Source organism: Ochlerotatus camptorhynchus, unplaced genomic scaffold, assembly GCF_037179485.1.
Source record: "Ochlerotatus camptorhynchus isolate MF236.1 unplaced genomic scaffold, CSIRO-AGI_Acam_v1.1 ptg000434l, whole genome shotgun sequence".
Lineage (NCBI taxonomy): Eukaryota > Metazoa > Arthropoda > Insecta > Diptera > Culicidae > Ochlerotatus > Ochlerotatus camptorhynchus.
In genome coordinates, this window is record NW_027040920.1 from 11,191,484 (window position 1) to 11,215,668 (window position 24,185).

Sequence of the window (24,185 nt, forward strand, 5' to 3'; positions counted from 1 at the left end):
TTTAAATTAACAATTAAATTTAATAACAGTACAAAAACTGAACATGCTTCCAATAACTCCCTTTTGTTGACTGGTTCAAGCTAATGTCATGTGTCAAAAAAAGTGCTCAAATGATCGGTCCAACTCAACATTGATTGGACTTAAAGCTCTTTAAGATATTGAAAATATAAGAGATGAACCAGCCTCTGGCTGAAAGTCTCGCTAATAAAGATAACCTAACCTTACATAAAAATATATAGAATCAATTATAGTAAAAAAAATCTATAATTTTAAATTGATTTAATACAAGTTTCAAAAACAGCATACCTCTATTCTGCCCTTTTCAGCATCGTTGTCTCATTCGTGAAAACAGCAAACTGAGAAAAATGCTGTTGAAGGTTTTTTTTCTCAATGGACTCTTATGGACGGAACAACGTTGCTTAGGTATTTTTTGCGACATTTTCTGACCAAAGTAGGAAACTTTTCCAGTTCATTTTGAAGTTACAGTACTTGACTATCGATTCCAATGTATAACTCATTTTCGCCAAAAATGCTAATGGGACTGTTATGCCGCACAGGGCAGTATTGTTTTCATATTATTGAGAAAAACATACGCCCTTTCAAATGCTGTAAAAACACTTTTATTTTTCGTTTGCCTCAATCAGAGATATTAACATTTGAAAAGGGCATATTTTTAGTAGAAAAAAACGTCAATAACTCTTGAAAGGCGAAAGATATCGACAATCTCTGTGCAACCAAAATTTGCGCCTTAAAAAGACCTAAAAGTTATTTGGAGACATCTTTGCTGAGAAATTTGAAATAAGAAAACTAGAGCAAAACAACTGTTTTTTTTAGAAAAATAACTTTAAATCGCATAATGAGAGAGAGAAGGATTAGTATTTTCCATTTAATTCCACTACTTTATTTGAATATCCTTGACAGATACGCGTATTTCGTCTACAATGTGCAGACTTCTTCAGTGTCTTGTACTAATACTAAGACGCCCAAATTCATCAGGATTCGGGAACTTTAAATCGGTTAATTTAAGGATACAAAAAAGTTTATTACACAAAGTTGCTTTAAATTAGCTCAACTATAACTTTGCCCAAAAATGTATACCTTAATTTCTTCAAACAAAAAAGTTAGATTTTTGATTTCAATGATAATAAGAACCACCCTAGAATTCATTGTCATAACAATGAAGGCCTAACTATAAGGAACAGCTTTGAATAAGAGACTTTTAGTCTTAAGTTCCAATCTCAGGCTCAAAACATATCCTTCCACCTAAATTTGCATTCTGGACCACTGTGCAGTGGCCTATAAAGTCAACTCGGTAAATTCTAATAAGCGATAAACTGTTACAAAGTAGCATACCTACACCGTCTCAAACGCAAATCCACCTCCAAATTGCACCTGAAATCACGTCAATTCGGCATAGCAGGCGACTGGCACGTTCTGCATACTAATCACCACTTTGTGTCTCATACTCATATCTTTATCTCTTTCTTCCACCCCCCCACACACACAGGAATCGGTATCGACGACACGTTCGTCATGCTCGCCGCCTGGCGACGAACCTCGGTAAAACTGTCGGTGCCGGAGCGTATGGGTCACATGATGTCCGAAGCGGCCGTATCGATCACCATCACCTCGCTGACCGACATGATCTCGTTCTGGATCGGTATCGCCAGTCCGTTTCCCTCGGTGCGGATCTTCTGCAGCTACAGTGGCTTGGCCGTCTGCTTCACCTACCTGTGGCACGTGACTTTCTTCGCCGGATGCATGGCCGTTTCGGGACACTGCGAGTACAAGAACCTGCACGCCATCTTCGGCTACAAGGTGCTCCCGGTGTCGGTCGCTATCAAAGGTAAGGAGCTCAATGTTTCCCCGATAATATTAGTACACTCTCAGACGAACCCATTAGCATAGAATGTATCGATAAATTTAACCGAAACGGTACACCGTTAACCAAAAAGAAATCAAAAACGGAGTACTACCAGCCATCGCCGTCGTCCCTGCTAAGAATGCGAAATCCAAAACACTTCCTCGTTCCACCACCAAGCAATCAATTTCAACCCGCTGAACAACAGCATTCACAGTTTAACGCATTTCTAAATGGCTTCTTTCACCCTACTTTGAAAGCTTGTTTACGATTCTTATCAAACCGTTTACCACCTTGCTTCGTTCTACGGCCTGCATCTCGTTGCACGCTGCTCGCCTATATTGCATCTTTAATTGAATGAGAAAAGCCCCTCTCGAGGAGGGCGGCAATAATCCGCAACCATCTTTGAACTGAACCGATCAGCAAGCGGCAAGAAGGCAAGAACCAGGAAGCGAATGCGTGATTGGTAGAAAAAGGCCATTTCGCTCCTTTTTATATTCCAAGAAGTTGCCCCAAAGAAAGTGTCTCACACATTCGCCGCCCGCCACACGGTTGTCTTTCAGCCTGATCGCCGTCCCCGGGGACCCAGCTCATGCTGTTTCTTCCGTGAGAAAAGCACAAATCCACAAACCCAACCCGGACTTCGGAGGGGGGAAAGAACGGCGAATAGAAGCCTTACACTGCGCTGCTGCTACTCGGACCGACAACAGTGCAGTGAATCAATGTTTCTAATAAATTGATAAAAATTTTGCGTGGGCTGTCTGCGGGTTGTGAGTTTGAATCAATGTGAATCTAGAAAGCTAGAAAGAGGCTAATACCGTTAGCATGCGGAGAACATGAATCAAATAGGGCGGGAGGTGGAAAATGCACACCACACACGCCTTGGCCCCAGCAGCAGCAGCAGCAGCAGCAATAGCAGCAGTCGCCGTTGGCCGTGTCTAAAAGATAGATTAATGGGCTGATACCTGCCCTAGCCTAAACCTGCCGACAGTTCAGGAGAATGTGTGAGAATTGCATGCAGTGCGTTTCGCCAATAAGGCTGAAGGGTCTCCGATTTCGGCCGGTTTATGCTTGATGTGGTGGAAAGGCGGGGGAATTAAATGGGGGCAGTTGCTAGTGGGTGTACCTTAAGTGGTGCTTTTCTGAAGTGTTGCATGTGCCATTTCGCAAGATGCTTATGATTTGTAAAATTACATCTGGGAAAATTACGTATTATTATACATATTCAGTTGTTTCATATTATTTACTTCATGCAGGATATATGTATCGCTTCGAAGATCTTGTATGAAATATTTCAAATATATATTGCAAGAAAGTTTCATCTTGCTTATAACTGGCAAACCTTTTTAACAGGCCTATCAAGGTGCAAAGTGCAGGAAATTGTTAGGAGTTTCTTCATCACAATTGTGATCGTCGAGGTTTCATCTACGGCAATGTTCTGTAGATCAATTAATTCGAAGCAAATTTGATACATGTGATACATTTGATACAGTGTGAAGACACCTAATTTCTATCTCTTATGGTTCATGAGTTATGATTTTTCAAACAAGCAGGTTAGGGTGGCCCCTAAAAAACAGTTTTCTTTGAATATATTTTCAAACGTTCATTGATCGTAAAAACGTTATTCTAGACACTTTAAGAATTTTTGCTGAAGCAAACAGGTAATTATCTTTTGAACTAGAAAGTTGAAAGCGATTTTATTCGAAAAAAATGCAGTCAGTATCTCTTAATGGAGCAAACCGATTTTCTAAATTTTAATTCCATTTGAAAGATCGTTTTCTTTTCGATCATTTTTGTTGACAAAACTGCGAGAGCGTTTTTGTTTACAGCATTTAATCTAATTTTTTAAAAGTCATATTTTCACCAAAAACTAGCTAAAACTTTTCAAATAAAAGAGATAACAACTTAGTTGCTAAAGCAAAAATATGCATCGTCAAAAGTTCTAAAAGTGTCCAGAGCAAAGTTCTTACGACAAATTAACGTGTAAAAATATATTTAAAATAGCCGATGATATCTTTCAAAGAACTTCAGGACAGTGATTCAGGGAAAGTTTCTGGAACTTTATATAAATTCTGACAAATTTAGCGAACTCCAGAAAAATCAGGGAAGTTTCGTGAACTGCAGGAAAGTCTAGAACTTTGGAAAATTTTAAAGATTGTTAATGGTACGTCCCTTCAGTGTAGTTCTATCAACATCCGCAAAATTGTGAAAACATGAGGGAAGTTCCGAAAATTACAGGGAATTTTGAAAACTTCAGGACCGATCTATTATTTCAGAAAATTGCAGGAAACTTTAAGATATGTTTATTTATTTATTTATTTGTAATTCATCTGACATATGTGGTCTTGATGAATATGAGAATACATTTTCAAAACAGCTACAAAATTGACAAACTAGTAATTCTATTTTTAAAACGACCAGAAGTTTCGCCGAACTCAAAGAGATCCTCCACCACCGAAAAAGCTCGAATCATCGACGATATTGGTTCATTATATCCAAACAAAGTACGGTGAAATCTGTCCTGTAGTAGTGACCGCTGCCGAAGAGGACGTTGAGCAGCACGAAAGTCCAACATAGAAAGTAGCCGGGGAAAATCGGCTTCACCATTTAGCAGCTTCACCACGAATGTCGCCTGTTGTAGTCTTCGCCTTCTTTCAAGGGTGTCCATGCCCAACAGTCTACATCGATCGGGATAGGTAGGGAGGTTCAACGGATCGCGCCAAGGTAGATGACGCAGTGCTAGCCGGATGAATCGTCGCTGGACACGTTCAATCCTTAAGGTCCAGGAAACATCATTTGGAGTCCAAACAACAGAAGCGGTTTCGAGAATTGGCCGTACCAGCGCGCAATACAAGGATTTCAAGCAATATGGATCCGTAAAATCCTTTGCAATTTTCGAAATAAAGCCCAACTGTCGATTCGCCTTGGCAATTATCGAAGTGTAGTGAGAATTGAACGTCAGTTTTGGATCCAGCACAACTCCGAGATCAGTAATCACTTCAACTCGTTTAAGTGAAGTACCCTTGATGCGATAATCGAACAATATCGGTTGTTTTGAACGATGAAAGGTCATAACAGAGCACTTCGGTACGCTAATAATTAACTTGTTCCGATGGCACCAGTCAATCTAGCAATCTTCAGTTGAGCGAATAACTAAATATATTTTAAGGTCATCGGCGTAGATGATCACGCAGTCCAAGCCTAATTTCGAAGCAACGTCGTTGAAAAACAGTGTGAACAATAATGGTCCCAAATTGCTTCCTTCGGGAACACCGGATGTATTGCAGAAGGTCGAAGAAACTCAGGAGTCAAATTTAACGCGGAGTTTGCTTCCCGTTAGGTAAGAGTTCAGCCAAGACACTAGCTTAGAGCATGATCCGAGACGTGACAGTTTAGCCAACAGCACATTGTGATCGATCTTGTCGAAAGCCGCCTTCAGGTCAGTATAGATGACATCAACTTGAGCCTTGCTTTCCATAGCAGTTATGCAAGTGTTGGTGAAGCTTATTAGATTCGTCGTGACCAATCTTCCAGGCATAAAACCGTGTTGAACAGTAGAAATAAGGCTGTGCGACTGGCGTAGAATCATATCGCTGACAATTATTTCAAACAGCTTTGACGCAGCTGATAAGCTCGTTATTCCTCTGTAGTTCCTGACGTTTTTCTTGTCACCATTTTTGAAGACGGGAAACATAAACACATCGAGTGACCGGGTGAAAATTGCAGACAGTGGCTTAGCTAAGTCAACAGCACAGCGGCAAATCGATGGTATACCGTCGGGACCTGCAGAAAGCGAACTTTTCAACTTTTTGGCAGCAGATATGATCATTGCAGGAGTAACTACGAATGTCGACAGACTAATGAAGTCCATGGGAATGTCTAAAGCAGCAGACTCAGCTTCGATTTCAGAGGCAGGAGTTTGGTCAAACACAGAAGCAAAAAATCTGGCAAACAGTTCGCAGCTTTCAGTAGAAGATTTCGCTTCGACGTCGTCAAAAATCACGTTGCTCGGTACAGATGAACTTTTCCGCTTACTATTGACGAACTTCCAAAAGCTTTTTGGATTTCTCCGAAGATTAGTCGTACAAAGCTGAATTCAAATTGCAATACGCCTTACTAGCACGTTGGAATCTAAGCTTGCTGTCAGACGACTGTAGAGCACGATGCTTACGTTTCAACTTTCGCAGCAGTGGCGTACTCCAGGCAGGCGAAAATGGACGTCTAGTGGATGGAACATTCCTCTGCAACCACTGTTGAATAATAGAGCAGAAGTTTGAAGCCACTTCATTAACATCCTCACAATTCAGAAAAGCCCAGTCAATCGTAGAAAGGTACTCTCGAAGCATGCCGTAGTCAATCTTGCCAAAATCAAGAGTAGGCTTACAGTCAGCATGGTGCGGATCATCAATCTGGCACCTGGCTTGAACGGGAAGAAACATTTCCAGCGGAGGATGGTGCAAATCTATAGGCAACAGTGCAACAGCAGCCTCATTTACGGTTACCCCACAGTTGGTCGAACAAAACACTAGATCAAGCGCTCGATCAGAATGGTTACTAATCCAGTTAGATTGATACAAATTCAAAAAATCCATTCCATCAATCAAAGCAGCACTTACTGGAGGTACAGTTGACATTGCAGCCAGAAACACCTCGCCGTCTGCATTCTGCAACCACTGTAGGCGGAAGAACAAAGAAAAAAAAGTGGTTGATTCATCGTCGATAAAAATAGTACAGACTATTTTACCTAATATTCTTAATCTTATTAAATTGCGGGAGTTTTGATTGAGTTCCGAGAACATATTCAAGAACTTCCAAATAACATGGAAGTTTATAGTTCTATTAGGGAAAATTCCGTTAGCATCAGGGCAGTTCCATTGACTTCCGGATAATTTCAAGAACCTAAATGAAGATCAACTAACTGATAAAACCACCTTCAGGAAAATTTCAGGAACTTTACTGAAGTTTCCTAAACTTCAGTTGAGTTTAAACAACTTAAAGGAAGTTACGTTACTTTGGGCCGTTCCACGAATTCAGTCGAGTTCTACACAGCAAAAAATAAATTTTAATATTACATCCAAGAGGATGCACTTCAATCATATCGAATATCTCATGTAGGGTAGAGCACTACTTCGGCCTAATCGCCTATTTTGGGCCTATCGAGCAGAAAACTTCAAATAAATCCATGATTTCAGAGTTAACAAGTCAATTATGCGTTTGGTACGATACTTTAGTTAATAAGCTACCGAACGAAGTCAATGAGAACAGGTGGTATGAAAGTTTGCACCCATTATTCCCAAAAACAAAAGAAGCGCTCCGACCGAATCAATTTTTATCTTCATACTATAGGCCGAAGTGAATTCATTGGCGTTTCAATGCGTTAGGCCGAGTTTAAAATCCGTAGGCCGAGTTTGGCGTCAAGAAGCAGTGTTGGACTTTTGACAATATCTCAATGATTGGTTTCTCGTTTTCAAATCTTATGGTACGTACGGAAAGGCAAATAAATTTGGAAGCCATCAGTAATAATAACATTCCGTTTGGTGCTTAACTGATCTAGATTAAGAAAGACTAAATGCGTGTTATGCTTAATAGGCCGGAAATGGGGTATTTAACCCTTATTATTATCGCCACAAAAATAAACAAATTCAGTAAAAGCAGCGTAATGATTGAAGTGCATCCACTTTGATGTGTTATTAAAATTAATTTTTTGCTGAGTAGGAAAATCGTGGAACCTTCAGGGAAGTTCCAAAAAATAAGAATAGTCTAGGAAATATCAGGAAAGTTTAGAGAGGCTTAGAAATCTTCTGGGCACCCAAGCAAAAATGCAAGTTTTATCAAGCTTTTAAAGCACAAGCCTAATAAACGGTCTGCAATCCCCTCATAAAACCATAATTGTAACTTGGGCAGTTTAATGTCAGGTCAATTCCAGGAACATTATCATAAAAGTAATAAAAACTTCAGGGAAGTTCCCAGAACTTCAGGAAATATTAGGGAGCTTCAAAGCGAGCCACAAAAATCGTAAGAACTTTGAAGAAGTTCTAATGAATGAAAGACAATACCGAGGCTTTCGGAGAAGATTCATGAACTGACTGCGAAAGTAAAGATACTTCTGTAAAATGTCGGAAGCTTCAGGCAAGTTTAGAGAACTTCAATGCGTTCAACTTCAGGAAAATTGTGGATACTTTAAATAATGGACATTGGAGATGCTAACTCTAGAGATCTTCAAGAAAGCTCAGAGATCTTTTGGGCACTAACAATAACTATAGGAGCATCCAGACTTTCGAGCAAGTTGAAAGATCTGTGAAGATTAGATTTGATAAATTCAGGACAGCATCATCATCGTCCGGTAAATTTTGAGAATATTTACGAAGTTCCACGAATTTTAGAGAAGTCCAGCGAAAGTTTTAGAATGAATAAGACATATTTTGGGAACATTACAAAAATTTCCAGGGAAGCTTAGGACAGTTCCATTAATTTCAGGGCAGCACCACCGAAGTAACATTGCATCCTGATGAATGTGGGCGTCTTAGTATAATAAGAGAGAGAGAGAAGGATTAGTAATTTCCATTTAATTCCACTACCTTATTTGCTTATCCGTGACAGATACGCGTATTTCGTCTACAATGTGCAGACTTCTTCAGTGTCTTGTACTAATACTCGACTGGAGTATCGAGTATTAGTACAAGACACTGAAAAAGTCTGCACATTGTAGACGAAACATTGCATGTTTTATCGATGTTTTAAAGCTTGCTACAAGTCTAAATTATGGTCTACATAACCCCTGATAAAACCAAAATTGTTACTAGGGCAATAACTTCCTCAGGGTATCTTCAAGAACTTCACGGCAGATCAGAGAACCTCATGGCAGTTCAATTAACTTCAAGGAAATTGCCGAAACTTCACAAGAAGTATCAAGAAATTCTGAGAATTTCTGAACACTTCAGGAAAGTAGAGTAGCTTAAAGATGCTTAAGAAGTTTCAATATGTTCAGGGATGTTCCGAGTATTTCGAGGATGATCAGAGAACTTCAGAGCAATTCCATTACTTAATTGAAGGAACTTTCAAGAAGTAATATTTTGAGAATTTCAGGAATGTTCTAAAAATTTCTTGAAATTTGCAGAGTCTTCAGGAAAGTTCCAAGAATATCAGGAAAATTGTTGGAACATTAGGGAAAATCCGAAATTTAAGGAACGGAAGGGAAAACTCGAGAACTGCTTAAAAATGTAAGATATTTAGAGATTATAAATTAAGATCTATGAGTTTCTAGGAAGTATAGATAACTTCAGGTAATTTGCAGTAGCATCAGAATAGATCAAAGAGCTTCAAGGCGTTTCCATTATCTTCAGGACAACTGTGAGAACTTTTAAAAAGTTCTAAGCAATTCAGGGAAATCTACCCAGACAACCAGAAGTCGTATAACAATTTACAGACGGTTGCTACAACATCGCATATAATGATAACAAACAATATGTTTAAGATGCTAATTTCAAATAACAGACTAAAGTGGTAATTTGTATACGATAGATGAGGGGATGAATACATATAAAAATTACCACTTTAGTCTGTTATTTGAAATTAGCATATTCAACTATGTAAATCATTGACTTCACGCAGAAATAATACTAAACATATAGTCAAAGAATATGTTTAAATTAAACCGTATATAATACAAATTTCTTGATTTGTATGCGCAGAATCATTTTCCATTGTAATGCATCACAAATGAAATCGGACTACATCGGAAAACTTTTCAAATCGAATTTGTTAAGGCAGATAAAATCGTATTTGATGTTAAATCAACTCGTTTAAAAATACAATAAAATTTTCACGTAGAGGAATGGAACCTATTCTCGGCCTATGCTGACGCTAAACTCAGGATTGAAGCAATATGTCACTAATTTTTATTTACCAATGATATTATGCAATTCATTATACTCCATTCCAGCAGAAAAATCAGGCATTTTAGCGTTAGGCCCAAAATTGGACCATCGGCCGAGAATAGGATCACCCCATGGTAGAGGCATAATCATTTTTTTTTTTTTAATTCTATACGATTTGTTTGTTTGTGTGTTTGTGTTAGAGTGGGTCATCATGATCATTTTTTCAGACCAATGTTTGTTTGGCCCATTTGGGGTCAAAAGCAACTGTGCAAAATTTGGGGACGATTGGTTGTAACCCGGCTTTCCGCATTGCGTTTGTAAATTGTATGGAGAAACCTCCTTTTTTCATTTTGACCATAATTTGCAACTAAGATGATAAAGTATAGTTCAGGAAGTACATGAAAACTTTGCCCAAAGAAGTACGGTGCTAGAATGTCTCTAAAAATAGTTATAGCTGTTCAAAGATCAATGTTTCGAATTAAATGACAAAAATCACATTTCCTGCCAACACTGTCGGTGTACCAATGGAAGTCAGATTCTGAACTGAACTAATTTCGGAATTTCTTATCTTATCGATTTGGTATGTTCAGATGAATTATTCAAACACATTTGCTCAATCCCATAAGCATAGTTAGAGAGGTAGGGGGTTTACTATACATAGCAATGAAAGTATTAGCTTCAGATTGTGATGGAAGGGGATGGGAAACTCCAATGTTATTTATTTCAGTCTGCACTTTACTTTCGTTGTTAAGCGTGAGGGGGTGGAGGAGATACAGTAAGACCCCCTATCGAACTGCTCCTATTAGAGTGAGCAAATATTTTTGAATAACGCATCTGTACATATCAACTCGACAAGATGAGACAAAACCGAAGTAATTTCAGTTTGAAGCTTTACTTCCAATGATATGAGTGAAAGAGGTGGGGGGTATAGTAAACCCCCCATTTCATTAACTACGCTTATGTGATTAAGCAAATGTTTTTGAATAATGAATCTGAACATACCAAATCGATAAGATAGAAAACTCCGAAGTTATTTTAGTTTAGAACTTTAATTCCATTCATATGAGTGAAGGGGCCGGGGGGAAGGTTAAAATAAGCCCCTCCAACTAGGCATATAAGATAGAGCAATTGTTTTTGAATAATACATCTGAACATACCAAATCGATAAGGTAAGAAACTCCGAAATTATTTCAGCTTAGAATCTGACTCCCATTGGTACACCGGCAGTGTTGGCAGGAAAAGTAATTTTTGGCATTTAATTCTAACCATAAATATTTGAATAGTTATCACTTTTTTTAAAGACATTCTAGCACCGTACTTTCTACTTTTACATGATGCATGGTTCAAACAAAATTGTGGTCCATGGGAATGAAAATGCAAATAAATAAATTTTTCTCACACTAGTTTCCAAACAAATTTCAAATGTAATACGGAAAGCCAGGTTATCAATATACGAAAATTTAGTATTTTTATGATTTTTGGCAAGCTAATACATAAAGTAAACACAATTTTTCCCATACCCTAGTTTTAGTAAGAGGGAACTAAATGGTGTGAATATTCTAAAATTACAATTATGGGCGCTCCTTAAAGGGGGCGCACATATGAAAAACCAATGAGCCACCAGCTCTAAATTTACCATGACAGCACTGCGCCGTTCATGTTATTTGTTGTACACTGAAAATGTATTTTCGTTATTTCTTTGAAAATCGTTTCGTAAAAATGAATATCGTACATAAAACACATATTTTATAAATGGTACGAAACATTCGTTTTTCTTATCATCCGGCGCAATGCTGATATTACGCCTTATTTGTATAATATACAAATTCAACTTCGTACAATCAAACCAACAACTGCGCTTCTTGTCTTCTAAAGTGATTGTGTGTTGGAGATGGGATACTTTTTTTCTTGAAATATTGTCGGTTTGACCACTACATGCAAGCTACCACAATAAATCAAATTACTGGTCGCGGTTGTTTTATGTCAGAGAAAAAAAATACATACAAGCAGCAGAAAAAGCAAACGAAATCGAATTACCGTTCCATGAGTGCTTCTTATTTGCCTTTAGTTTTACCATTTCTCGTAGCACAGATAGAGCGATGGATAAAGCACAGATCTGACGATCGTAAGGTTCATGAGTCGAGTCCGGTCTGTGGCATATTTTTATTTTTTTGTCATGTTTATTCCTTCCAATGATGAAGTTATTTTTACCCATCCTCACTAACACACTCCACATTTTCGGTTTCCACAACCAACGCTTGTGGCCCGCTGGTTGGGTGTAGCGATAGCGAGTGTGACAGTTCTAACGAAACTAGCTTCATACAATGTACAAATCAATTTCGTTGCAGAAAACAACGAATAAATTCGTAGAACAAACGAGCGATTTCGTTGTATAAACGAAATTTTATTTTCAGTGTACGTATAAAAATATTGCTTTCACAGGGCTAATTACGGTAAAAATTTGAATAAAGAGCTTAATATTAGTCCTACAACAGCTTTATAAATCCAATATGCAAATTAGTATAATAAGCAACGATAATTTGAGATTTTGTACCGGAGTGAATTAACCATCAGTGTTCACTCGGCTGTCGACAGAAGCTGGCCACTCTCGATGCGTGTGTCTGTTTACTCGGCAGCAACCATTCCCAAGTTGCATTGCACGTTTTATAGTGGTTTTAAAGCATGCTACAAGTCTAAATCATGGTCTACAGAACCCTCATAAAACCAAAATTGTTACTTGGGTTGTGTGGTCCTCCATTGTTCTTCATCAGCAGTTCTTTCGGTCGATGCGTCGTCGACTTTGGAAAGCAACCGTTTCGTGATGAGTCTGTGAGTGCTGACCACGTTTTTCATCCAGTGTTGCAATTGAAGCGCTCTGCCCACCTTTGGTGATACTGCCATACAATGAAACCACTGGAAGTGGCTCCCGTTCTGCTGGAGGATGCTTATTGGATAGCGGAAGATAAAGTGTGTATTGTGTTGTACCTTTTGATTTCTTAGTTTCAAGATGTATTGTATGGTGAACAAGAATCCTCGGCTCTGTAAAGTGAATTCTATTGAGCCTTATTAAATATATATTAAAAAATTAACAATGTCATCAAAGCTTTGGAATTGGAAGCTGTCAATCTAATGATAGCGGTCAAACAGTACGATATTAAAATCCTTATTCACCGATTGTTACCAAATCTCTGGAATTGAAATGCAATGCCAAACTGACGAAAAAAATTAATAAAATTGTTCAGGTTGACATTCAAAATCTGAATAATTTGAATAGCTAATGCATTTAATCAAAGCCATGTTCTAACATTTTTTTGGAAACAGTTTTTTTTAGATAAGGAAGCAATCCTCAGGATCACTAAACAAAGATTCCAATTGGTGAGGATAACATTTTTTTCAAATTATGATAATTGAATTAACACGAGCGAGCCAAGCTCGTATATAAATAAATCTAAACCTAACTAAAAATCAAGCTACAGTAGATTGGTTGTCGATTATGATCACAATTGAAATATAGAGAAAAATATATGTTGACTCTATCGAGCAACAAACAAAAAACCAAAAAAATAATGAAGTTAATTCGAATGAATAATATAGATTAGAATAAATTTATCTTATATTATCAAAAAGAGTTATAACATGTTCACATTAAGATTATGTATTTTTTTAAATATCTACGAAAATTAGCACAAGCTGAGTCCATTTATGGATCAATATATGTATTGTCAAAAGTATCAAGAATGCGCCAAATCTTCCCTCTTCCTACCTGAAAGGCCATATTGAACCAGGTTTTCGACATAAGTTTGAATGCCTTCTTAATGTTGAAGTTTTGTTCCATTTCAGATCATGATGAACTAAAGAAATATTCTTCACTTCAAACTTAATCCCTGTGCCTCCTTTCTCGAGAGCCAAATACAGGATTGGGATTCGAATTTAATTATAAAAAATCCTGATGGTATGGAATTGGAAGTTTTCCTGATGGTATTGACAATATAGGCTACTTGAAAAATTTACCAGGTATATGAATCACTTGAAAAATTACAAGGCTTTGAGTTATGTGACAAAATCTAATAAGTTTCGGTAACTATTCCAAAATAAAAAGAATAAGGTCTGTATCCACATCAATCGACAATAATTCGGAAATATTTCACGTAGTAGTGAAAAATTTCGCTGTGGTATAGCTGGGAGTCATTGATGAAAAAGAGTATGATTGGTGTTTACATTCCACTTTTAGTGTTGAATAATGAAAAACACGTGTGCGAGCGGATTTTGTACGGACGTAATGCAAATCCTGACTTGTCAATAGGGGAATTTACAAAAATTTGGATTTACCTAAATCCATTGTCCACAGTGTGCTCAAATCATTTTCGGGACGTTTGACGGTCGAGTGGAAACCGAGAAGTGATAAAAATATCGCATCCTTTCATGGACCGAAAAGTGAAGAGGATATTGAAGGAAAACCGTTTCTACTGCGAATATTTGACGAAGTTTTCATGCGTTGTTATGGACGATGAAACTTATGTCCTGGAGAAATTCAAGCAGCTCCCAGCGCTGGCTTTCTATTCTGCTATAGCCAAAAATGCTACAGCTGAGTATTGCAGGACCATGAAGGCATCGAAACTTTCCAAACTAACTTATTTGGCAAGCAATTTGCACGTGTGGTCGAAAGAGTAAATCTTACGTCACTAGAGGCACAATCAACAAAGAAATTTACCAGAAAGAGTGCCTGCAGAAGCGATTGCTACCCTTCATCAAAAGCCATCATGCCGTTATGCTAAAACTGAGATGGAGTGGTACGAAGCAAATCAAGTGAATATTGTACCACAAACCGCAAATCCGCTAAATTGTCCAGAGTTACGTTCAATCGAGAGATATTGGGCTCTGATGAAGCGGAAGCTTTCTGGAAAGAAACAAGGAATCGAAGATATAAAAAACTTCCAACAAATTTGGACAAAGATGGCCACCACGGTTTTGAAGAGTCTCTACAAACCCTAATGGATGGAGTTAAGCACAAAGTTAGAAAATTTTATGCAAATACCGAATAACTATGTGTTGACTTCGTGAATTTTAAATCATATACGAAGAATCTGAAATTAACAACTATAATTGAAATATAATGCGAATTTTTTGTTAAGTTTTGGTATGTCCGGATTATTGTGATTAGTGATAAATGTCGCTAGAACAATTCCAAGGCCACAGACAGTATATGAGCAAGTTAAAAGTGCACTCTTTTGCCTGTGGATTTGAGGAAAACCTCAAGTCCCCTCATCCATTCATGTATGAGTTAGGTAAAGTAGTGAGCGTTTGACTAATAACTGTCGCATCAATGGCCCTTCGCTCAATTTCAGCTTCTATTCAATTTTCACACTGCCGTTCTCTAGTGGAGGTATCAACCTATCCTCTAAAGAGCCCCGTAATGTGCGTAGATCACCTTTTCGTGGTACGTTACGGGATGTAAGATCTACCACCGATTCCTAGTCCTGACTACTTCAAACTAGGGGAACAGGATTTTTCAGTAATCTAAGGAACACATCTGAGTCCTTGTTACTTTTTATGCCTTGTTGATAGTGACAAGACTCGGCTTTGTCTACGGAGGATGATCTTGAAACAAGGAAAAAAATGAGTTAGTTGTCTTCATCTATGTGATTCCTAATCTTCTATTCGTTGTTCCCTAGTTTGAAGTGGTTAAGACTAGGTTTCTGATGCATGGTCATTATCGGGTTCATACCTTAAGTTTGTTGCTAAGGAATCCAATTTTGACTGACAAAGGGGCGCGCCTTTGGGGGGTGTTTCAACACTCCGAAGGGTATAAATAGCGGGACCTTTCAATTAGAGTAGGATCCTTGCGATAAATGCAAGAGTGGCAACTGTAAAAAAATCGAATAATACTTCATCATTTCTCAATAGTGATGGAGTAATACGACATGCACTAAACTAAGGACACGGGATATACTACAATAGATCAATTTACTGGTCGCAGTAGTGTTAGGTCCCGAACACAGGAAAAAAATGCTCTAAAGAACTTTCTCTAGCTAATAAATTATCGCACTAAAGCTTCATGTTGATATTAGTCACGCATTTTCCAACCAACTCTGCAAACAGAATATATTTTCAAATATTAATTGATATTAGTGTGGAAACTCTTGTCGGCTTACAAACTTGATCACTTTTCCACCGACGATTGGAACAAGCACCAAGTCCGTTTATGTTAGTTCCGTAACGCCATGTGAAATTTATTTTCGCTATTGCTATTGTCTGACCAGATGAGTTTTTGTTTTTAGCTTCTAAGCTGCCTTTCTCTCTCCCTACACGATGATCCGTTAATTCGTCGTAATGAGTCAGGCGATTAAACTGAACCATAAAGGGTATACAATCATTCAACATGTCCATAATTGGATTAAAATTCTCAAACCACACTTTCCTTCGACGTGAACACAGTCAATTGTCAGCATGCGTGAGCTGACTGAGTGACGACAATCGTTCTGGCGTAATCTTTTTAGGAAGTGACTTCATATTAAACTGTCTAATGGCTTAATGGATGAAGAGAGCGCTTGTGTGACATCTGCAAGCTCATTCTTCCACTTTGCTTTGTTTTCGTTCTATGAAGAGAAAGATTGAAATCTGGATACAAACAACCGAGACCGCTCTAACGGTTCACGTTAAATGTGCAATTTACTTCTTTATTGGATCATTACATGTTTGGAGTGAACACTTGGTCGGTTTTGATTACTGAGAAATGGAAATAATTATGTGCTTTCATCTCAGCCTGAACCAGATCAACAAAGAGACGGTTTATTAAGATTCCCCGTGATACGAATTCCGATTGGCAAGCGTTGAATTTATCTGGTAATAAAAACCCCATCTGTGATTTACATGTCAAATCATCGGAAAACCGACAAAGCTTCGCCGCATTTTTTGGCATTAAACTTGAAACACACAACGAGTTCAACGCGCTAGACTAGATTTAATCTATGCCAGTGTCATCGCGTCGTTCACCGGTGCCTAGTGCGATAGCGATTGTAAGATTGCAAAGCATCTAAGGATTGCGTCCCATTGACAGCTCAACTAGAGAGTGAGAGGCGTTGCGTTGGAGTACTTGTGGGAAGGAAAATTGTAGATAATAAAGACACTGCGAAACATGAAATGGCAAACAATGAGGAGCCTGCTTCGCACATACATGTGCGAAACCACAATTGTTCAGCTGCGTAGTTATTTGATGACACTTGAGCAGCTCCCTTGCAGAAGGCGAAATAAACAAACATAACAGGCGGCAAATGTTGATGTTGATGGTGTGATATAATCGGAATAAGTCTCTTTGATTGTACACTAAGCGTTCGCTAACTGAAAGGGACTTTTTGAATTTTATAAAAGTCGCATCTTTCTACAGACCTACTTTGATCATTTTGTTTAAAAATAAGTTGCTGGCTGATCAAAATTTTTCTACGATAAGCTGGTATTTTTTACATACAGTACGATTTTGTCAGCTCCCTTTTTGAGAATCTAATATCCTACGAAACCCATACGCTTTTTGTGTGGCTTTACTGCACCAAACTATACCTTAAACATTCATCTTCAAGATGAATGGGAAAGATGTTGATTTTCGGTGAAGAGGTTGACATACTAGGGTCATTACTGTAATCAAAAAGTCCCTTTCGGTTAGCGAATGTTTGCTGCACTACCCGGTGTGATTATTATATTATGATGAGCTAAGACCACTTAAACGGTTCTGCTTGTTTTGGCTTGTTTTTCGTTGACTGTGAAGCAGGAAACGGTAAACCCTGGATGACTTTGTAAACTTCGTCAAGGCGCCTAGTACACGTACAGATCTGGAGGAAGCTCTCGAGGGAAATTTAATTCTAACGGGTAGGTCCTACGATTAAAATTCCAAGGTAAAGAACAGTAAATTGTTGTTGAGGATTGTTTTGTGTTGCTTTTCAAAGCGACGCATGTCAAAGAGATGATGATTAGGACCATTTGCCATTAAACAATCGCTTGGAAAAGATACATTTGCGCAGTTTTTTTTACCGTGGCTTTTCACTCAAAATCGATAAAACGCAGGCTACGCATACGCTGCGTAAAATTGTCCACGCTTTTTCTCAAAAATCTGCTCGAATACGAAGAAAATTGACGACAATTTTACTCAGTCTAGAGTGAACCTTCTCTCGATTTTCCACATCTAAAAAAAAATCCTGGAAAATCGAGGAAAATTTGACTCATTCTATAAGTTACCTACGTTTTTGCGAATTTGAGTGAACGAAACTCAAATTTGAGTTGGTTTAATCGGTCGAGTGCAAATATCTCAAATAAACAAATGATTTGAGATATTTGCACTCGACCGACCGACCGTAATCTGTCTATGCTCTGATTTGGATCCAGACCCGGCTGTAAGTTTTAATTTTTGAATTTGAAAATTTCCTCGATTATTTATTGTTTATGCCACAACAAAAAAAAATGCAACTAACCACTGTGGAAGTAAAAATATCAAAATTTATAAAATTTGGCGATCTGAATATTTGTCGGTTGTGAGCCTATCGAACTGATATTTTGCTTTTTTTTTCTGTGGTTTTGCAAATCCCTGACGTCAAAAGTTCAGTCAATCGGCTCCCAATCGACCGAGATCCAGATCTGAAAAACCGAGCCCAGAAGAATGAATCGTAGTTGTTCCTCCATGCTTGACAAAGCTGTCAGAATTGCACAATGAACCAAATAAATCATCCTTGGTATGATCTGAGCATTCTCACTGTACATGTTCTGGGAAGCCCATAACTTTATTCTGCCAATAATGGCAACAGCCACGACTTTGCAGTCATAGAGGAAGGGTAACTTCAACCTTCGTTGTTACTAGACACCGAGTTCACCTCTGCATCTTCACGGTCAGGGTGGCCAGACCTACCGATTTATCGGTAGTCCTACCGATTTTCGGGATGCCTACCGATTCACAGACGAAAGGTTAAAAACTATCGATTTTTCACTTTTCCTACCGAGAATCACAGATTTTTAGAAATCTTGAAAAATGTTCAATACCTACAGTTGTGTTCAATATAATAGCAGTGCATGCCGATTTCAATAAAAAAAATGGTCATCTTTGACATGATGTAACTTAACAACACACTAAGATTATTTCACCGAAATCTGTGGAATTTTACCGAAATCTCAACAGCTGAACTATCGATAAATAGTTCGGTGATTTTTCACAGATTTCCTGTAATTTTTTACCGAATATCAGTGAAAAATTACAGGAAATCGTGAAAAATCACCAAACTGTTTACCGAACGTTCAACTGTTGAGATTTCGGTAAAATTTCACAGATTTCGGTAAAATAATCTAAGTGTGTATGACGTTTCATCGCAAAATAACAAATTTTTGGAAGCACCTGTTGGAAAGTGAGATACTAGGTAACTTTTTTTTTAACTATTATATACACTTGTTAATTGGGTGGGGATTGTTAGAATGTTGAGTAATGTAAAATTTAAAAACTCAAAATTGAGCTGAAATGCAAATTATTAGTACTGCTATTATTTTGAACAATTTTTCCTAGTGTCTCACTTTCCAGCAGGTGCTTCCAAAAATTTGTTTTTTGTAATCGTAAAATTGAACATATTTGTAGTTCTGTGGTGAACGTTTCAGCCCAATTGATCTTAGGAGAACAAAGTTACAACCTGTCAAAGCTGACCATTTTGTATGGAAATCGGCATGCGCTGCTATTATATTGAACACAGGTGAATCTTTTGTTTTCCGTGTAGTCAAAATTAGAAATATTGATTTCGACACGTTTAAAGCAGAAGAACTGAAGGACAGTGTATTGTTCTGAAACAGAGTCCCCCCCCCCCCCCCCCGCTCACAGAGGTTTCAAGTATCGGGAAAGCCTTCTTAAGACAGCCTACCGATAACTACCGACAAAAGTTTTGAGAAGCTACCGATAATGAAAAAAATAATCTGGCCACCCTGTTCACGGTAGTCATGGGAGAGATTTTTGTTAGTAGAAAGGGTAAGAATTAAGAATTCACGATGTGAAGTGATGTGATCGTTTGTTTGCATCAAGAACTTCTGCTCATTAAGCAAAAACGGTCACGATCAGGCCACCACGCTCCTTATATCACAAAAACAATTGATTTAGATAATACTACTCTTACTTCAATTATTAATTGAATGGAACACTTTTCGAATTGGATTGAATTCAATAAAATTTATTTACACGGAATGTTAAGCGGCTTATGGAATCATTTATCAGGTCAATTCAGTGATTTATGGTAGACTACATTCTTCGTTTTGTTATCCTGCGCATAAATAGACAGAGATGAAGGCTTTCCAACACGTGAACATGCCTTATATAATTAACAATGTGAAAAGCAAGGGTATTCGAGGTTCATTCCACACACTTCCAAAGATTGGCTGCTTGCTTGCTGCTTATTCGCATTTCAAACTTATTGCTTAGCGCATATTAGCTTATTGCGTGCTCTCAACTTAGTGTTCTAAATGCACTTCCACAGTTATTAATTGAGAGCTTTTGATGCCAACACCAATGCATGAATTTGTATATTGTGTGGTAAGCACAATGATACTCTATGTCCAGGGAAGTCGAGAAAATTTCCAACCCGAAAGATTCCCTCGACCGGACCGGGAATCGAACCCGACGCCTCCGGCTTGGTAATACCGTGCCTTTACTAACTAGGCTATGAGACCGCCAAAGATTGGCCTTGTGATTTATTGATTGTCATGACGAATGCAAGGCGAACCGGAAATTGAATGCGTTTGAACTCGAAAGTTAAATTTGTTGAAATCACAGGAATTCTCGGTATGAGCAACAATCAATGCGAAACTAACGATTTTAAATTGGCTCACTACTTGAATAGCCTATTGGTCCCAAGCAAATCGATTAACGTACCCCATTCTAGTATAAATTCCAGTACTACACTATGTTTGTTTTGATTCTCTATGAAAGTTTGACAGATAAAATGAGGGGTTCGTGGATTTTCCTATGTTTCGAGGGGTGCATCTATTAGCTTGGGACCGAAGATAGTACCAGAGCTGAGCCAAAAAGGTTGAGCTCGTTTCTTCGGGACCTTCTGGTCTTAGAGTTACCTCTATGGTATGAGCACTTCCTCGCCCTTCAATTTACCTTACTATATGTTGTCGGCCATTTCTTTTTGGTTTTTCAATGTAAAAATGTTCCTTGGGCGGAGACGAACACAACAAAAAAAAATATTGCTCTAATCGGACGATCCATTCTTGAGTTATGCGCGGTCCTATGTATGAAACGGTCCTATAGATTAGATTTGATAAAATTAGATTAGATTAGATTATATTAGATTATATTAGATTAGATTAGAAAAAAATCATTTTTTTTTATTTTACGCTTCTAAACGTTTCTATCTACTCACATCGCGCTTCGTCTTTTTTTCAGGAAATCTACATAATCTCAATCAATCTTCTTTCTACACACTTAGAAATAACTACTTTTACACGAGACGTAATCCATATTGGACATATATCATAGAACGCAAACAAACATTTCATGTAAAATTAAATGTTCTTAAACCGAAACATCAGCTAGTCGACGAAGAGAACGTTTGATTGAATTGATTTTCAAGTCTCTTTCAATTGATTCTTATGTCAAAAGGCCCGCTTACATGTGTCGGTCTCAAGGAATCGAAATTTAAATGACTTTTTAGTAGTATGCAATTGCAATTACACACTTAAATAATTGCACACGCATCTCACGATAGCTAAACAAACTGTCGGGAGATGATAATGTAACGTAAATCCATTTAGTTAATTATTCAGAAAACCAGAAATTTTCAATTAGCCTCGCAATGATAACGAAAATTTTCGGACGTCACTATGTGTAGAAAGAGTTAAAAAATTCACTGTTTCTTCGAAAATGTATGGCTTGCGTCACTTTTGTGCCTATATTTGTTTTCCGTTGATCTTGTTTTCCGTACTGAGTACCAATGCTCAGGGAGGCAGCTCCCACACCTGGACCTTATCTATTGACCCATCAACTCATGGACGGGGACCAACGGCTTTAATTCCCTTGCGAAGGAAGGCGTTATCAGAAGTTTTGTGCCTCAAAAAATCCCGATGGCACCGACTGGGATTAAACCCAGGAACTTTGGGGTGAGAAGCAATCACACCTACCACTACACCACCAGCGCTGCTGGCTTGCGTAACTTTGTCTGCATACCTCAAAATTAAATTTCTTACAAGTGTGTAGTGCTTTTGGCTGTCATTTAGGATGCAGATTATAAATATTGTAAAATATTAAAATTTACCATGGAGGCGACTACGTAACTTTGTCATCTCACGGAAGAAGAGTCACTCCTCTCAGTTCCGATCGAGTTTTATGAGTAGCGACTTCTAAAAAAAACAATAATCTATAATAGAAATGAGCTTGGGATTTAATCCACGATTTTCTTCTCAATAAGAAAAAAGGGTCACCATTAGGCCTCTGAGCCTGATAATATCAGCGGTAGAATCCGGTGATGAGGATAGCTGCAACGTAAAATAAAAAAAGACAAGGTTAAAGGGGCATTGACCTCCTCGGAAGGATTCAAGTATGATTTCCTATCGAATCGAGCCGGTATTCCATTGCAGCACAAATATAGCTCATATTCTAATATTTCCTGATTGTTCTGATTGCAGCGCTGGTCCTGACTCTATTAACGTTTAAACTCTATTACATTTGAAGCATTTTATTTTCAAAATTCATCAATCTCCCGTTATGATGTGTCACTCTTCTTCTTCACCATCGCTGACACAACCTGATTAAGGCCTCTGAAAATCACGCCACATACCATTGTACAAATTCTCTACGATAACTTATCGCCACCAACTGTAACTCGCAAAAAGCAGAATTTATCCTGATGAATGTGGGCTTCTGTAGAGGAATTCCTGTATAAAGAAGTGGGATGGGGGGCGACCCCGGCGTAGTGGTTAACATCCATATCCCTCACGCCAAAGTCACGAGTTCAAATCTCACCCCCGAACAAGTCACGAATGACCCGAGAGTGTTAAAGTGACTAATAATAAAAAAAAGAAGTGATAAGGATTATTTATGAATTAAATGGAAATTACTAATCCTTCTCACTTTCTTTAGAAAGAATTAATCCACATATGTTGTGATCTTACCCCTATTAGATATCAATATTACAATGATAGTATTTAATTAGTTAATTCTGACCAATTTCAGATGATACTAGATTAGTAGATTTAAGGTAGCTAAAGAAGCATATTTTTGCCTGAATAATCTTTTATTCTGCTTTCAATGTTTGTTGGGATATGGGAGCCTTTTTGGCTATATAAGGGTCTCATCAGAACTCACAAACACTGATATAGCCGTTGTTCAGCTGTATACAGACAAGAAGGCGAAATAACGTGCCTATGGTTACTTGGGTTTACTGACTAGGCTATCTGAGGCTGTTATCAAATGTACATGTGGTTTAATGGGTGTACAAACATTAGGCCAAAAGCCATTAGGTCAAATGCCATTAGGCTTAATGGGTAATTAGGCCAAATTTGTAAAGGTCAATGTTTTGAGCTTAGATTATTCTTTGAAAAAAAAAATCAATATTCTTGGACCTCTAATTGTTTTATGATCTCTGTCTGAGGCATAACAAAATGTTAAACTAGGGAAAACTTAGAGATCTAAATCAAAAAAATAGAATGGATCACGAACTTAGCCCTTGTAAAATTTTCCTATATTCTGGTACGTAGACAATGTATAAAGACTTAGACAATTTCAACGAGATCTTTTAAAAAGTATGTTAACTAAACAGATTAAATAGCTAAGGAATTGTTAGGCATTGATTTTTCCAAGAAGATTTACATGATCTTTCATACCGAAGACATGTGAAAATGTTCATACAAATTGGATTAAGTCTGGTTATTCGCTTGTTTTCCAAAGAATTGCTCAAAATCCTTAAAACAAAATTCCTGATTCCAATTCACTAAAATGTATATATATCGGTTCAATAAGCAGATAACCGAAATCTTTCTTGGGCAAACATAGTTTTCATATAATTTTCTATAAAAATAAGCCATCTGCAATAACGGCACAAATTGGTAAATTCAGTATAATTGAGCATTTATAAATGTTGTAAGTGGAAATTTAGTTATATTTTTTGAAGTTATCAAGTTCTGGGCTTTCGCTCAATACGCTTATGCGAGTAGACTAGTAGTCTAGTCACCCAGTGGTTCAAAAGTTATGAATTTTTGAAAAACGCCATTTTTGAAAAAAAAAAAAAGTTTATTGGACCACCCTAACATGGAAAAACTAAACTAGCATGGCATAATCCGACATTTCTTACAAGCTTCTTGCAATATTTTCGATTGATGTTGCGTAAATTTACATAAATTTACGTTTGAATGTACGCCAAATTTAGCAAAATTCAACAAAGTATGGGATATAAATCTCAGAAATTTGCTAAATTGTTCAAACGGTGCATTTTCGG

General features: G+C 37.7%; 1 protein-coding gene across 2 annotated transcripts in view; it reads left to right on the top strand.

Annotated features, from left to right (window-relative positions):
- Window positions 1-24,185, top strand: part of Ptr (Patched-related) — a 355,957-nt gene that overhangs the window by 225,802 nt on the left and 105,970 nt on the right. For both annotated transcript variants that reach the window (XR_010518499.1, XM_065234585.1), the window contains exon 7: window positions 1,508-1,846. Coding sequence is in view for 1 of the 2 variants with exons in the window: in XM_065234585.1 (XP_065090657.1) it covers window positions 1,508-1,846 (339 nt within the window). In the remaining variant the exon portion in view is untranslated. The remainder of the gene's footprint in view (window positions 1-1,507; window positions 1,847-24,185) is intronic.